Here is an 18287-nt window from a genome sequence, read left to right as displayed (position 1 = left end):
CTTTTCCCGGTTTAGAGTTGTGACCACATGTGTGAAATGATGTTTTCGAGGGATTCTTGTTAGATGCTTGGTGCCAAGAATTTTTACTGGAGGCTGGTCGTGCGGGCACCCTCTGCCTAGTTCATACCCAAACTCCAAAGTCCCAGGAGGAAATCTGGTGTACACCATTAGATGTATTGTTTGCACAATTAAGGTACAGTGAGCTACCTTTATCTGTTAGGGTGGTGGGGAACCCTCCCTAAATCCATGTTCCCAGATTCTAACCAAGGGGCTAACCTTGCCTGCAGGATTTTCAGATGATAACATTCTCAGGTCTGCTATGTTAACTACACAGACTTTGAAAGGGATTTCGTTGATTTTGTAGATCAATTTGAGGGGGATGCCATCTTAATATTAAGGGTTTCAATAGAAGAATATGGGATGTCTTTACATTTATTTAGGTCTTTAATTTTTCTTAAAGATATTTTGTGGGTTTCAATGTACAAGTCTTGTACTTCTTTTGTTAAATTTATTTCTATATGTTTTATTTGTTTTGATGCCATTGTAAGTGGAATTGTTTTCTTGATTTTATTTTCACATTGTTCCTTGCAAATCTATAGAAATATAATTGAGTTTTGTATATTGATTTTGTATCCTACAGCCCTGAGCTCATTTATTAGCTCTAATTATTTTTGTGGAATCTTTAGCCTGTTAATATGGTAGATTGTGTGGATTGATTTTTTGAACCAGCCTTGAATCCCTAGAATAAATCCAGATCATTTGGTCATGGTATATAATATTTTTATATATTGCTAAATTGTATTTGCTAATATCTTGCTGAAGATTTTGCATCTCTTTTCATGAGGGAAGATTGATATGTGGTTTTCTTTTTTTGTAGTCTTTGTATGGTTTTGGTATCACAGTAGAAGTGTTTTCATATGAGTTGGGAAGTATTCCTTCCTCTTCTATTTTCTGGAAGAAATGGTGAAGAATTGGTGTTAATTATTCCTTAAACACTTAGTTTAGTTCTCCAGTGAAGTAATCTTGACCAGGTGACACTTCTTTTTTGAGAATTTTAAAATTACAAATTGAATTTCTTTAAAACTATGGAGCTATTCAAACGATGTATTTCATATTGGGTGCATTGTGGTATGTGGTAGTTTGTGATTTCCAGGGAATTTGTCCATTCCAATTAAGTTGTCATATTTATGTGTGTAGAGCTCATAGTATTCCCTCATTATCCTTTGGATGTCAGTAGGGTCTGTAGGGTTGCTGTGTCTTCATTGTGGATTGACCATTTTATCATTATGTAATATTCTTCTCTGCCCCTGGCAATTTACTTTGCTCTGAAGTTTACTTTCTCTGATATTAATAGAGCTACACTTGCTTTTTTCTTTAAAAAAATAATGTATGATACGTCATTTTCCATTTTTAATTTTCAATCTACTTATATTTGAAGCGCACTTCTTGTTGACATTATATCATTGGATCATTTTTATTGAAATGTAGTAAACATAAGATATTATATTTGTTTTGGGTGTACAACATAGTGATTTAACATTTATATAGATTGCAAAGCGATCACCATATTAAATCTAGCTACCATCTGTTACCATACAAAGTTGTTATGATACTATTAACTATATTCCCTATGCTGTACATTGCATTTCCATGTCTTATTTATTTTATAAGTGAAAGTTTGTACCTTTTAATTCTCTTCCTCTATTTCAACCAACCTTCTCTGGAAACCACCAGATTGTTTTCTGTATCTATGAGTCTGTTTCTGTTTATTGATATGCTTTGTTTCTTTAGATTCCATGAAATCAAGTGATATTTGTCTTTCTCTGACTTATTTCACTTAGCATAATACACTTTTGGCTCATCCATGTTGTCACAAATAGCAAGATTTTATTCTTTTTCATGGTCGGGTAATATTCCACTAAAATCTATCTATACCACATTTTCTTTATTCACTCATTTGTTGATGGACACTTTAGGCTGCTTTCATATCTTGGCTATTGTAAATATGCTGCAGTGAACGTAATGGTGCATATATCTTTTAAATTTAGTATTTTTGTTTTCTTTGGATAAATATCCAGAAGTGGAATTGCTGAATCATATGGTATTCTTATTTTTAATTTTTTGAGGAACCTCCATACTATTTTCTACAGTGGTTGCACCAGTTTACATTCCCACAAATGGCACAGGAGGGTTCCCCTTTCTCCACATTCTTGCCAACACTTGTTATTTCGTATTTTTTTTGATACTAGCCATTCTGACACATGTGAGGTGATAGCTCATTATGGTTTTATTTGCATTTGCCTAATGATTAGTGATGTTGAGCATCTTTTCATAAGTCAGTTGGCCATCTGTATGGAACCACAAAAGACCCCAAATAGCCAATGTGATCTTGAGAAAGAAGAATAAAGCTGGAGGCATCACACTCCCTGATTTTAAACTATACTACAAAGCTATAGTAATTAAAGCAGTATGGTACTGGCACAAAAACAGATGCATAGATCAATGGAACAAAGTAGAGAAAAAATAAACCCATACTTATGTGGTCAACTAGTCTATGATAAAGGAGGTGAGAACTTGTGATGGGGAAGAGAAAAAATCTTTTTAATAGATGGTCTTGGCAAAACTGAACAGCTACATGCAAAAGAATGAAATGGGACTACCTTTTTACACCAAATATAAAAATAAAATGGATTAAAGACTTAAATGTAAGACCAGAAACTATAAAACTCCTAAAAAATAAAAAAACAGGCAGCGAGCCCTTGCACATCAGTCTAAGCAGCAGTTTCTTGGATCTGTTCCTAAGGCAAGGGAAAGCCAAAGCAAAAATAAACGAATGGAACTGCACCAGAATAAAAAGGTTCTGTATAGTAAAGGAAACCATCAACAAAGTGAAAAGACAACCTGCTGAATGGGAGAAGATATTTGGAAATGATATGACTGATGGGGTTAATTTCTAAAATATATAAAGATCTCAAACAACTCAATAGAACCCCCCCACACAAATAATTCAATTAAAATATGGGCATAGGACCTGAATAGGGTCATGTGTTTTTTTCAAATCCACTGCCAATCTCTTTGAATTCCTCTACTTAAACAATTTACACTTAACATAATAATTTATCTGTTAGGGTTTATTAATTAACTATGTACTTATTAAGATTTTATTTATTTATTCATGAGACACACACAGAGAGGCAGAGATATAGGCAGAGGTAGAAGCAAGCTCCTACCGTGGGGAGCCCGATGTGGGACTCGATCCCAGGACCCCAGAATCACGGCTTGAGCCAAAGGCAGACACTCAACCACTGAGCCACCCAAGTGCCCAGATCTGTTAGGGTTTAAGTCCACCATTTTATTTTTTGTTTTCAGATTATTTACTCTGTTTCTCATTTATATGTTTTCTTTTACCTGCCTTCCAGTCAGTTACTTGAACATTCTTTTGAATTCCATTTTGATGTATCTATAGTGTTTTTAGTGCAAGTTTGAGGTATTAAATGATATATGCACAATTATCACAATCTATTGGATTGACATTTTACTAGTCAGTAAGGAGGTATGGAAGGAGGTGTAGAAACTGTGTTCTTCTGCCATCCTCCATCTATATTATTTTAAACATTTCCTTCACATACAATGAGAACCCATTAAGCAGTGTTACAATTTTTGCTATAGCTCTCAAACATACTGACAAGAGAGCATCAGAAGGAGAGCCTATTATGTCCACCTTTAGTTTTGCTCCTTCTACTATTCTTTCTCCCTAATGTTACAAGACTCTTCCTATTACTATTTCTTCTGTTTTGTGAACTTTCTGTTCTTTTAAGGTAAGCCTCTGAGAATGACTTGATTTGCCCTTCACTCCTGAAAGTTATTTTTCTTGGATATAGCATTCTGAGTTTACAGCTTTTGTGTTGTAGTACTTGAAAAATATTGTGTCATCTCCTCTGGCCTACATGGTTTCTGTTGAGAAATCCATCATCATTCAAAAACATTTTGTCCAATTAAAAAGGTGTCATTTCTCTCTTGCTGCTTTTAAGGCTCTTTTCTTTGTCTTTTAGTTTTCAGGAATTTATGATATGTTTTTCTTTGAATTTCCTTGGGTTTATCCTGTTTGGATAAACATTATCCTGTTTGGGGTTTGCTTAGCTTCTTGAATATGTAGGTTTATGTCTCTCTCAAATTTGGGAAAATTTCATCCTTATTTCTTGGAATAAGTACAATCTCAGGGTAAAAGGGTTCAAACATTTAAAATTCTATAAGTATTTTCAAATAAACCTCCCAAAGTTTATGGCAGTTTTTACTGCTGCTGACAGTGAATAAAGTGCTTGTTTACCCATTCCTTTTTCAATAGCAGTTATTGTTACGCTATTAAGCCTTTGTTGATGTTTTAAACAAAAACAATGCATTGCTATTTTAATTTGTATTTATTTTTTGTAAAATTGAGCATATTTTCATTTTTATCGATCGTTTTTATTTCTAAGTGTTCATTTCTTGACAGCATTTTTGATGCATGGTTCATCTTTTTCTTGTTGATTATGAAGTTGTCTTTGTATCTTTTAGAAATTAGTCTTTTGTCATTTGTATTGCCAATGATTTTTTCCAGTTTGTTTTTAGGTTTTTAATCTTGTTTTTGTTTTTTATTTGTTTTGCTAAACACATTTTCAATTTTTAGCTATTAAAATTTACCGAAGCTTTTGCTATCTTTAATATTTTTGTTCTGTTTAGAAAAGTTTTTCCATCTGCAAGATTATAAAAGTATTCTTTTATATTTTGTTTAGTATTTCCATGGTTTCATTTTCACAATTAAATCTTGGGTCCATCTGGAATATATTTTCATGTAAAAGTGAAGTAGAAAAAAAATAAAAGTGAAGTAGATAATAGCAGATCTTTTCTATCGGGGGAAGGAGAAAGAAGAGTTTATGAGAATGTAGTCTGCCTGGGAGGAGGGAAATACTGGAAAGTGATAGACTATTTCCTATTTTCTATTTCCTATTTTCTCAGTGTTCTCTCTGATTGCAACACAAAGGAGAGGTTAAGTCAACTGGAGCCATGAAGGTTGAGAGAAAAACAAATTTAAAGATTTTGGGAAATTTATATCTTTTGCTCAATAACTTTTTGTTTTTGTGAAAATCTGGGAGGAAATAGGAAAAATGAAATAGGCTCTTTTGTAATTTTTATATTACTGTTATTTTGATAGATAGAACTTCTCTTCTCTTGACTAAAGAAAGGCTTACAGTCCTTTATTTACCTTAGTACTGGAAATCTTAGCTATAGAAATCAGATAAGGAAAAGAAATATAAGTCACTCAAGTTGGAAAAGAACTAAAACTGTCATTATTTGCAGATGACATGATACTATATATAGAAAACTCTAAATATTCCACCAGAAAACTATTAGAACTAATATATCAGTAAGATTGTCAGACACAAAATTAATATACAAAAATCTGTAGCATTTCTATACACTAATAATGGAGTAGCAGAAAGGGAAATTAAGAAAAACAATCCCATTTACAATTATACCAAAAAGAATAAAATATGTAGGAATAAATTTAATCAAAGAGGTAATAGACCTATACTGTGAAAACTATAAAACATTGATAAAAAATTGAAGACAACACAAACAAATGGAAAGATATATCATGATAGGTTGGAAGAATTAATATTGTTAAAATGTCCAGGGTGCCTGGGTGGCTCAGTTGGTTAAGTGTCCAATTCGATTTCAGTTCAGGTCATGATTTCAGGGTGGAGAGACAGAGCTCTGCGTCAAGTTCCAGACTGAGTGTGGAGCCTGCTGGAGATTATCTCTCTCTCTGCCCCTAACCGTACTAATGCTCTCTCCCTTAATAAAAAATATTGTTAAAATGTTCATAATAACCCAAGGAATCTATAGATTCAATGCAATACCTATCAAAATACCAACAGCATTTTTTACAGAACTAGAATAATCCTAAAATTTATATGGAAACACAAAAGACCCCAAATAACCAAAGCAATCTTAAGGAAGAAGAACAAAGCTGGAGGTATGCTCCCTGATTTCAAACTATACAACAAAGCTATAGTAATAAAAATAATATGGAACTGGCACAAAAATAGACACATAGATCAATGGAATGGGATAGAGAACCCAGAAAATAAACCCATGTTTATATGGTCAATAAAACTATGATGAAGGAGGAAAGAATATACAATGGGGAAAAGACAGTCTTTTCAATAAATAATATTGGAAAAATGGGACCCCTTTCTCTTACACCATATATAAAAACAAAGTATATAAAAGACCCATATGTGAGACCCGAAACTGTAAAATTCCTGAAATAAAACATAGGCAGTAATATCCTGGGCATCAGTCTTAGAAACATATTTATGTTTCTCAGGCAAGGGAAACAAAAACAAAAATGAACTATTGGGATTGAACCAAAATAGAAAAAGTTATACACAATGAAAGAAGAAGTTGTTGTTTTCATCAACAAAATGAAAAGGCAACCTACTGAATGGAAGAATATATTTGCAAATGTTATGTTTGATAAATAGTTAAAATCCAAAATATATAAAGAACTTATGAAACCCCACACCAAAAAAACAAATAATCCAATGAAAAAATAGGCAGAGGACCTGAGTAGACATTTTTCCCATGAAGACATACAGATAGCCAACAGACACATGAAGAGATGCTGAATAACACTGATTATCAGGGAAAAGAAAATCAAAACCACAATGAAATCTCACTTTGCAATGGGTCAAAATGGCTAGTATCAAAAAAATAAACAAGTGTTGGCAAGAATGTGGAGAAAAGGGAACCCTCATGTGCCATTTGTGGGAATGTAAATTGGTGCAACTACTGTGGAAAATAGTATGGAGGTTCCTCAAAAAATTAAAAATAGAAATATCATATTATCTAGTAATTCCACTACTGGGTATTTACCCAAAGTAAATGAAAACACTAATTTGAAGAGATATATTTGTGCTCCTGTGTTTATTGCAGTATTACATACAATAACCAAGATGGAAGCATATATGTATATATAATAGAATATTACTCAGCCATAAAAAAGAACAAGCTGTTGGCATTTATGACAAAATGAATGGACCTAGAGGGTGTAATGCTAAGTGAAATAAGTCAGACAAAGACACATACCATATGATTTCACTTATATATAAATCTCAAAAACAAAACAAATGAACAAACAAAAAATAGAAACAGATTCATAAAGAGAATAAATTGGTGGTTGCCAGAGGAGGGGATGAATGAAGTAAGTGAAGGTTCAAACTTCCAGTTTTAAAATAAAAAAGTTAGGGAAATTAAAAGTACAGCACAGGGAATATAGTCAATAATATGATAACTGTGTTGTGTATTGATAAATGGTAACTACAGTTATCATGGTGATCATTGTGTAATGTATAGAATTGTCAAATCACTATATTGTACACCTGAAAGTAAGATAACATTGTATGCAACTATACTTGAATAATAAAAATTAAAGAAAATAAAGAAGACTTAAAGTGACTTGGGTTAATAATGTATTTCTTTTTTAGTGCATCCCAGTGGGGCATTTGTCCATAGTGATTACCCTCAAAAGAAAATACTAATTTGCTTAGTTAGCAAATATTTTTAATCATTTGTCAAAGAGGCAAGTATAGGGTAATGATTATGTGTCTGTTTCTGGAATCAGATTGCTTGGATTTAAATCCCAGTCCAATAACTTGCTAGCTGTGTAATCTTGGGCAAGTTACTAAACTTCTCTGTACTCTAAGTTTCTCTTCCGCAAAATGAGAATATTAACACCTCATTTTATTATTGTGAGTCTCAGAACAGCATCAAACATAGAATAAACAATTGTTAAATATGAACTATTGTTAATGCTAATGACTGGAGATAGAGCACAATTGATATGGCCCTTATAGTTATGGGCCCTGTATTCTTTTTGTTTTATTTTTTATTGTACATTGTAATTTTTAGAATTTAAAAAATTGTAATTAAGGTATAGTTGACGTATATTAGTTTTAGGTATATGATTAGATAATTATATACATCACAAAATGCTCACCATAATAAGTGTAGTTACCATCTGTCACCATACAAAGTTATTACAATATTATTGGCTATATTCTCTATGCTGTACTTTTCTTTTTTTTTTTTCTATGCTGTACTTTTCATTCTCATGACTTATTTGTCTTATAGCTGGAAGTTTTTACTCCTTAATTCCCTTTATCTATCTCCCCTCACACAACTACCAATTCATTCTCTTTATTTATGAGTCTGTTTCTGTTTGTTTTTTGTTTGTTCATTTGTTATACATATATTTTTTCATTTGTTATATTTTTTAGATTCCATATGTAATTGAAATCATATGGTATTTGTTGTTCTCTGTAGGACTTACTTCACTTAGTGTAATACTCTTTAGGTAAGGACCTTGCATTCTTGAGTGAGAACATAGGTTAAAAAATTACAAATAGCAATAATTACTCTAAAATAAATGTAAGGGGCCGAGATAGAGTATAAAGGAATGGGAGGAGAATCCTACATTAGATAACATGGTCAGGGCAGGCCTCTGAAGAGGGGGCATTTGAGACTTGAAGCATCAGGAAAAAAAACCAAGTAATTTAAAGAATAGAGGGAAGAATGTTCCAGGCAGTGGAAATAGCATGTACAAAGATCTGAGGAGAAGAGTTTTATTATATTCAAAGCTTTGAAAGAAGACCATTATGGCTGGAATGTAGTGAACAAGAAAGAGTGGTGTGAGAAGAGGTTGATGATATAGGCAGGACCTTGTAGACCAGAGTAAGGAGTATGGATATTAAGTTCTGTGGGAAACCACTAAAGCATGAGAGAGATGATATAATTTTCTTTTTTTAAGATTTTATTTATTTATTCATGAGAGACACACAGAGAGAGGCAGAGACATAGGCAGAGAGAGAAGCAGGCTCCATACAGGGAGCCTGATGTGGGACTTGATCCCCAGACTCCAGGATCATGGCTTGGGCCGAAGGCAGGCACTCAACTGCTGAGCCACCCAGGCATCCCTAATTTTTCTTTTTTTAAAAAGATTGATCTTGTATTGTATTCACATTAGAGATCAAGATTGGAAAGGGGGAGAGCAGCTTGGAGGTTCTTGACAATGGTCCAAATGAGAGACTGTGGTGGCAGTGGAGGTGGAGAGAAATGGATGGATGTAAGGTATGGTTTTAAGGTAGAATCAAAGGTCTTGCTGAAGGATAGGATATGGGAAGGTAAGGTGATAGAAGAGAGTTTGAATCAAGGATGATACCCAAGTTTCTGGCTTAACAGGCTTGATGTGGTACAAATTTTGGAAATGGAAGATATTGGAAAAAGGATCAGGTTTGGTTAGCATTGTGAAAATGTTGAGTTTGAGGTTGTCTATCAGACATCCAAGTGGATATGTGTAGTAAGTTGGATTTATGAATCTGGAGTTCAGGGCCAGTTTTTAGATGATATTTGAAGTTGTGGATCTTGGGACGCCTGGGTGGCTCAGTGGTTGAGCATCTGCCTTTGGCTCAGGATGTGATCCCGGAGTTCTGGGATCAGGTCCCATGTAGGGCTCCTGCACGGAGCCTGTTTCTCCTCTCTCTGCCTATGTCTCTGGCTTTCTCTGTGTCTCTCATGAATGAATGAATGAATGAATGAATAAATAAATAAATAAATAAATAAATAAATAAATAACATCTTAAAAAAATTAAGTTGTGGATCTGGATGAGAAAACCTAGGGAGATTAAAAAGAGAAGAAGGCCTGGGATCATGTGAAAATTCCAGCTTTTTTTAAAAATATTTTATTTATGAGAGAGAGAGAGAGAGAGAGAGAGAGAAAGAGAGAGTGTGAGCAGGGGGGAGAGGCAGACTCCCTGCTCAGCAGGGAGCCTGACTTGAGACTCCATCCTAGGACCCTGAGATCATGACCTGAGCTGAAGGCAGAGGCTTAACCGACTGAGCCACCCAGGTGCCCCTGAATATTTCACCTTTAATGTAGAAGCTGTGAGATCCTAAAGGAAGAATGGTCTGATAATAAAGGCAGGAAAGTAGTTTAGTGGTAGAGTAGCTGCTGTATATCCAGCAAGTCCTAGATTTTATCCTCGGTATCTCCATTTACTCTTAACATCTTCAGAGGACAGGGCAAGGCTATTGATTCTTGCTTTTGTCAGTTACTCATATATAGTTTTTCTAGCTCCTGGAAGAAAGCAGGTACTCAATAACTGGTGAGTGAATGAGTGAGTGAAATGAATGAGAATATCTGAGTTGTAATACCTGCTTTGCCACAATGCAGGTTTGTGGTATCGGGCAGTTAGCAAGCTACTATTTTGTTATCTGTAAAGCAGCACTAGCAAAAGTACCTATCTTTTTGGACAGGAATTTAAACAATAAAAATTTATAGCAGCACAGAGCTAGTGGTAAATTGATGCTATTATTAGGTCTACTGCACTTATGGGTGCTTAACCATAAAATAGGGGCAATAATTTCTGCCCTGTTTCCCTCACAAGGAGATATGTGAAGCCAGCAGGAGTTAACATTTGACTCTACGAAGGGTTATTAATATTAATATTTTAATTGGTCTGAATCTGCATTATGCAGCCACTCTCCCGCACCATCTTCCAGCAGGATTATTTAAATGAAAACACCTCTTTAAATTGACCCAGTGCTCAGCTGGTTAGTCCAGCGGGTTCAACCAATTGTACTCGAAACCACGCCCCAATGCGAAGTCTATTAGCCGCGGAGTTCAATTTAAAAACACCCAGCCCCGCCCCTCCTTCCTTAGGGGAGCACGCGCCCCAACTGTGCACGCTGATTGGCCCCTGCTGGCCAATCACCACCGCACTTCCTTCTGAGGCTGTAATTTTCAAAATTCGCTGTTCGGCAGATTGGAGCGAGCACAGGCCGGTTTGAGGAGGACACGGGTCACTACAACACGGAGCTCCGTTCATTTCCCGGAGCCTCTCCTGGTCTAGGAGTGCAGTGCGTCCATGATCTTTCCTGTTCTGTCCTCAATCTTGATGTGAGGTAGGCGCCTTTGGGCTTACACTGCCCGCTCGAATGTCCGGCCCTATCGCACGCGGGTTGATGCCTGAGCACCACTCCAGCCCCATGTTAACATACTCTTCTCTCGCCGGCGAGCACGGCATCGGCATCTCCTGTCCATGAAATCTTTGTTTTGTTCTGATGTCAGCAGTTTGTACGAAGTTGGGCAGGGACTGTGTTTTAGAGGGTGAGATGGAAAAAGAAAGGAGACTGGGTCCTACCTTTTAGATAGAGCGACCAGTACACGTGCCTGAATCAGAGTACATTTAAAAAACGTCTTTTCACAAGTGGAAGTGTGGAGGATCAAGTTCATCCACGGGACGTATTTAAGTCAGAGAGTGCATACTTGCAGGATGTCTTTGGAATTACAGGTTCGATGGAGGATATGAAGGAGGATGGAAACGGGTGCTCTTTCCTTTGTTATCCCCTTTATCTGCACTGGCTCTCTTCTATACCCTACCCCAACTGCTGCAGCTCTGGCTTTCCCACTGCTCTGTGCTTTGGTTCACTTAGGATCCTAGAATGTTGGAGGTCGAAGGACCCTAGAACAGTGCTTCTTAAACTTTGAAATGCCTACAAATCACCTGGGGATATTGTTAACTTGCACTTTTCAGATTTGGTAAGTCTAGCTGGGGTCCTAGGATTTTATTTTATTTTATTTATTTTTATTTTTGGGGGGGCCCTAGGATTTTAAATTGCTAGCAGGCTTCCAGGTGATGCTAATATTGCTGGTCTATTGACCGTGGTTTCCGGAGCTAGGGCTCTGGTCCCATTGCCTCATTTTCTTAGGTGGGGAAACGACCTAGAGAGGGAAAAGGGATTTGCCTAGAATCATCCAGTCAACTAGGGGCAAAGTCAGAGCTAGACCCTAGGCATCCTTTCCAGCCCAGCGCTGGTTTTGTGGACACTATGCTACATTCTCTCCCCTGTGTCATGCTGCCTGTAACCTGCTTTTATATGTAAAATGAAGTTGCTGTTGTTTCCTGTACACTGTCTTGATCTATGGTTTTGGAGGCTAAGCAACTGGGCTTCTAAACAAGCCAGCTTGCCCTTGTTTGTGTTTTTAGCACCAGCCCTGGGATGCTCAGTGGGGTCTCCAGCACTTAATCGTGTGTGTATATAGGGAAGATGGAAAGTCTGGAAGGTGGAAAGGATTTTAATTTTCTCGTCCAAGTGTGGCTCCATTCTGTAGGTGGTAGAATTTGAGATGTTCTGTTGAATGTCCCTTAATGAAAGCTTGTTTTTAGTGGTGTCAATGGCCTCTCCCTTCCCAATGGCAGAGAAATTAGTTCCTTAAGTCACTTTGTGTGTCCCCGAAAGCAAGTGATTAGTGTTTAGGATAAAGAAGGTGGTGTATGAATATCATATGAAAAACCTTATTCTCTCTGAGGTTTAGTTACCTGTGATATCATCAGATGAATGTTTTTTTAGCCTGTTGAGTCCACTCTATTTTTTCTTTCCCCTTGAAAGGTAAAAGTTTCAGAACACGAGTCTTTTGTCATCCATAAAACATTGTATGAGGTGTGAATAATAACAGGAGAGTAAGTGGTTTTCGTACCATGCAGTTAAGGGTGGGTAGACCCAATTTAGCTTTATTGTTGCTTGGCTGAGTTTTGAGAGATGAGATGGAAAAGAGGTATTTAGGGGAGAAGAAGGAAAGTAAGACGGACCTCTTATTTTGAGGGCCTACCATGGGTTTGGTTTTGCCCATACAAATTTGCTTTTGAGCCATACAATGCTTCTGCAAGTAAATGGTGGTATTCCTCTATTGCAAATGAAGAAATTAAGGCTCAAAGATGCTAAGTTGTCCTGTGTAGAAATCCAGTTGTTTCCTAAAAAATCTACTCATTCTGTCTCCTTCCACTACCACATTACAGCCTTTCACTTTGGATCATAGATGGTTTTGGAGTGCTTTTGAGTATGCTTGGAGAAACATAATGGTGTTTTAGAAAGAGCCCTGGAAAGAGCTGGATGATCTCTGCTGCTTAATCATTTGTTCTGTGTAGTAAGTCACTTAACACATTAAGGCCTCTAAAATGGAAAGAATTATATTTATACTGTGTATCTTTTTTTGTGAGGACCCAACTGACATAATAAAGTGTGAAGGCACATATGCTGACTTTTCCTAACAAAATGTGCAATACTTCTTCATCCAAAGCAAAACCTAAATCAGCTTTTCTCCTTTTTAAAACCCCTCAAGCTGCAGTCTTCTCCACTTCCCCTTCTGAACAGCCTGGCCCCAGCCTAGCATTCAGCCCCTTTCTAACTCCTCCCCAATATATTCTTTATACTCCATACTCCAGGCAACTGGGGTGTCCCTGCACCTGCCATGCTCGACTTGTTCAAGCCTGATGTTCTGCCTGGGCTAAGGCTTTCTTTTCCAGGAATGCTCCCCAGTCTACTTGGAAACCTCTTTGTCATTTAAGTCTAGATCATATATAACCTCCACTATAGAGTCTTCTTCCACCCCTTTCCCAGACAAGTTTATTGGCTTCCCATTGTGTTTTTGTAGTACTTTGTAGTTACCTTTATTAAATCGTTTGTCACATTTTTATGTTACTGTTAGAGCTATGCATGTGAATACTTATAAGATGCATGATTTATTTGCATTAGTATTTTCCATTGCCTGAAATATCTGGTACAGAATGGTAAGCTAAGCTTATTACATTACCTTTAGGGTCTTTCTTAGAAGAGCCTGTTCTTTTTCAAATGCATTTGAATTTGGAGATTGAATATGGGTGAGGTTGGAAGGGCAGTTTCATCTGAGTGGGAAGAGTCTCATAAATCCAAAAACCAATTCCTCCTAATAATGCATTTGCTTGTGAGACACATAAGTGTATCCTAACTATTGAACACTCACAAAAAAAGAACCTTAAGGAATGTAGAATGGGGTACCCTACTGATAGGGAACAAAGATAAGACTCTCCCCAAGGCTGTAACGACGGTTAAATTTTTATGTTGAGTGATTTTCAGTAAGTTAGTTCCTTTATTGTTATCTCATCTTTTGAATTTTTTTTTCCTACCAGGTGTCTCTGGAACTGGATTACAGTTTCTTCTGATTGAATGCAGTCTTTGAATACTCTGGCCTATCATGCATTAGTGTGTGTGTGTGTGTGTGTGTGTAGTGCATTCTTGTATCTTCTCTGTAGCATCATTATAATTGCTGTGCCAGGACCCTGTGCCTTTTAAAGAATATTAACCCTTCCAGTTGGCTTCCATACTATATGATCTGTGATATTCTTGATCTTTTTTAATGCAAAATACTCATGTGACTTGTTCCCAATGTTTCCAGGCCTAAACTAGGAGGTGGGCCACAGTTCCAGTGCCCACAGAGGATGGCAAGCATTGTGCTAGGCTTTTTAGATAGAATATCTTATTTAATTTGAACAGTATACCTACCCTACAGAGGTAGGTATACTTGTCTCCATCTGAAGCCCAGGGAGTGTATCACTTGCCCAAGGTTAATTGTGATAGAACTAAGATTTAAAGACAGACCTGCCTAACTCAAAGTATGTTTACTTCTAGATATGCTCTAGAGAGATTGGGTATTAATTATGCGATGTTTCTGGTGAATGGTGTTTTTTTAAAGAGTCCCTTTCTGATTGCAGCTCTATCTTGGATAGATACTGCCGAACCTGTGAGATGCCACTGCCACTACCATCCCGAAGCTCCAAACCTGAGACTAAGAAATCTCGGTCCAGCAAAATTGTGCCCAGTGGTAATAATGGCCAATCCGAAAAGGTTAGAGCAAGCTGCCTCTCCCAATGGTGTCTCAGGTAGCTTCTTCCTATGTTGAGTCAGTCCCTATTCTCACTTCTGAATCATTCTGAGTATGTGTTGTTTAACCTGAGAAATTGGGAAGGAGCAGTACCCCTTGTAGCTGAAGAAGACCAGCAAATTAGAACTTGGGTTCTAAGTGTGAACTCTCCTTTCCCATAATGCATAGCTGAAGTGAAGGGTGTCCTTCACAACCTTCAAAAGCAAACAATGCTCAGCTCTTGTTAATGACAACCTCTACACTCTTAGTTTCTGGGAGATGCTCATAGTACCTTGCTGGGAGTCTGCTTAGTACATCCTGGGGAGAGTACGAAGATTAGGTCAACAAGTATGTTATGCTTTTTATAGCTGTTAAATTTGAAGAAGGGGTCCATTTTGATTTTGCTGTTTTGACCTTGTGGATAGTTTGACATTGTCATTCCAACCCTGGGTTGTTCTTTGTTCATCATCATACATATTTTAATCAGAGTTTTACTAAAACTGATGAATTGTCATTAAGGGAGTATTTTCTGGAGCAAACATCATTAGGCCAATTTAATTTCCTTGATTGGTTTTCTCTCAGCACAGATAAACATTTTCTAATGATTTTCATTTTTTATTTTATTAAAATGATTTTCATGGAGGTGCTAAATGTTTTTTTATATATAAATTTGGCAAGAAAGATTTGATACATTGATCAGATTTTTGTCTATATCAAATTTGCTGATTAGAGTTCTGCCATAATAAGTTTTCTTTTGTGGTAGTTATTTTTCCCAATCCAGCTTTCTTGGGGCACATTTTATAAATCTAAACTTTACTGAGTTCACTTTCACCTGTGGATTTTATTTGGGGCTGATTATTTCTACTGGTAATATTAAGTGGGAATTGGATAGCAGACGGATATTTTATTTCTTAGCTAATTTGTGAGTTTTGTGTAACCACCAAATATTATTTATCATGAACTAGATAAAAGACTAATAGTTTACTGATTTCTTAGCTTAATCAATTCAAAAATAGAGGTAATTCTTAGCTCTTTCAGGATTGTTCTGCTGTGTTAGATTGGTCTATTGTACTGATTCCAATTCTCTAAACTTCTGATCACTTACTGTGATCAGATCATATACTAATTGTTCATGATGTAGATGAACAGAGTAAATAAATGATGTGACCCTAATGCTTTGCTTCACATTATAATAACTGATATAAGTAGGGCAAGGTTCTTACTTCATAAAGGAGATTTGATACTTAGGAGGTTTTCGCTAAAGAAAAACTGTTAGGGTGTAGAAGAGCCCTACAGTGTGATTTACCCTAACCTCTAGTCCCATAGAGATGGTATTATTCACTTGGGAGTTGGATAAGGCATGCACAGATAAATAATACCTAGAAATAAAGCCGCCTTTGCTCCAAAATATTTACCTCACTTCCTGTCTACTATCTCTCCTTCATATATACTAACAATTAGAGGTTAATATGGATTACCAAACTCCTTTCTCAAAACACAAAATTTATATGTTGGCAAATTGAATTTAAATAAAATTAATTAAAAACAAAACCCCACAAAATTTGGGGTACCCGGACGGCTCAGCTGGTAGGGCATCTGACTCTTTTTTTTTTTTTTTTATAATTTTTTTTTTTTTTTTATTTATGATAGTTACACACAGAGAGAGAGAGAGAGAGAGGCAGAGACATAGGCAGAGGGAGAAGCAGGCTCCATGCCGGGAGCCCGACGTGGGATTCGATCCTGGGTCTCCAGGATCGCGCCCTGGTCCAAAGGCAGGCGCTAAACCGCTGCGCCACCCAGGGATCCCGGCATCTGACTCTTGATCTCAGGGTTGTGAGTTCAAACCCCATGTTGGGTGTAGAGGATACTTAAAAAATAATAATGATAAAGAAATCATGAATATGTATACTTTAAAAAAATTCAAAATTTGGGATGCCTGGGTGGCTCAGTGGTTGAGCATCTGATGCCTTTGGCTCAAGGCATGATTCCCGGGTCCCGGGATCAAGTCCCACATCAGGCTTCCTGCATGGAGCCTGCTTCTCCCTCTGCCTGTGCCTCTGCCTCTCTCTCTCTGTGTCTCTCATGAATAAATAAATAAAATCTTTAAAAAAAATTCAAAATTTTCCCTATGAGGCTTAAAATCACATTATTTAAAAATATGATTTATGTACATTTATAGTTTATACAGATTTTTATTCTATTTTATTTATTTTTTAAAGATGTATTTATTTGAGAGAGAGCATGCAAATGGGAGGAGGATCAGAGGGAGAGAGAGAATCCTCAAGCAAACTCCCCATTGAGGGCGGAGCCTGATGTTGGGCTTGGTCCCAGGACCCTGGGATCATGACCTGAGTTGAAATCCAGAGTTGGATGCTTAAGTGACTGAGCCACCCAGGCACCTCTATACAGACTTTTAAAAATACGTATTTTCTCATTTTATCCTCAAATAAGGTTATCATTCCAATTTTACTGATAAGAAAATTAAGGCTAAGAGAGTAAGTGATTTTTCCAAGGTTAACAGCTAGTAATAGTAAAGAGGTTATCCTGGACCAGTACCTAGGTATGCATGTTATTGTCCTTATTGGGAATGTCTTAAATACTCAACACAAGAGATACTTAAATATTTGTTAAATTATTGAACTAATTCACTTGAGAGCATCCATATTAAAGGAATGACTGGGAGAGAGGCAGGGTGGTCGTGATAGTTGTTAATCTTGGATCAGATAACCATAAAGATGAGAGAACTAAGAGGGAAAACTAGCTTTACCAAGTTATTTTGCTCATTCTAAGGGTTACACTGAAGGTCATCATCTTAGTCTTGTCCCCATGATCAATGATTACCTCCTTCAGGGACTCTCTAAGCAGCAGTGAGTGCTAACATTTCCTTGTGTTATAGTTTGTTATATGCATCCCCAGTTGCTTGGAGATTCTGGAGTTTCCCCCTGAGCCCCATAGATGACCCAATAGTCCCTGAAAAGTGTTCGTGATTGGATATACTCATTTACCTCTTTTACTTTTTTAGAGAGGGGAGAATTATCAAGAAAAGATATCTTCATCTTCACCTAGAAGACTATGCAAAAAAAGATCAGCTTTTGAAGATCTCACCAATGTGAGTATGCTAGTCTAATTCTCTGCTGTGGTTTTGCATAAGGTTTAGATAACCTCTTCCTTAAGGGACCTTCGTGGGTTACCAGACCCTGACCCTCTCTAGAATTTTGAGAGCAAATTTTACTTGGAATTAATGAGCCAATTTCAGATACCACAGGAGCTCTTCTATTGGCACATATCATCGGGATTAATTGGCTGAACTTTCTGGAAGCAGCAGACAGAGTGACTATCAGATATGAAATTATAGATAAATATAAGAGCTATGGGATCTTACATTTAGATAAAGTCCAGATGTGGCTCAGCTAGCTCCCTAGGCCTTGGAGGTAAGTATCTTGATGGATTCATTGTAGTTCAAGGCACTGTTTATCAATTCTAGCACTATGAGCATTTGGTGCAGTAG

General features: G+C 36.7%; 1 protein-coding gene across 7 annotated transcripts in view; it reads left to right on the top strand.

Moving 5' to 3' along the window:
• CCNB3 (cyclin B3) overlaps positions 1-18287 on the top strand; it is a 90055-nt gene that overhangs the window by 1968 nt on the left and 69800 nt on the right. For 5 of the 7 annotated variants that reach the window (XR_012026458.1, XR_012026459.1, XM_072816706.1 and 2 more), the window contains exons 1-3: positions 10850-11004; positions 14631-14763; positions 17802-17888. Coding sequence is in view for 5 of the 7 variants with exons in the window: in XM_072816706.1 (XP_072672807.1) it covers positions 14665-14763; positions 17802-17888 (186 nt within the window). In the remaining 2 variants the exon portion in view is untranslated. Of the gene's footprint in view, positions 1-10849; positions 11005-14630; positions 14764-17801; positions 17889-18287 lie in introns of those variants that run through there. The other 2 variants (XM_072816708.1, XM_072816707.1) reach the window with 2 other exon arrangements.

This window comes from Canis lupus, chromosome X (assembly GCF_048164855.1).
Source record: "Canis lupus baileyi chromosome X, mCanLup2.hap1, whole genome shotgun sequence".
NCBI classification, from domain to species: domain Eukaryota; kingdom Metazoa; phylum Chordata; class Mammalia; order Carnivora; family Canidae; genus Canis; species Canis lupus.
Note: the sequence above shows the minus strand (reverse complement) of the source record. Positions and strands in the feature narration are given on the sequence as shown.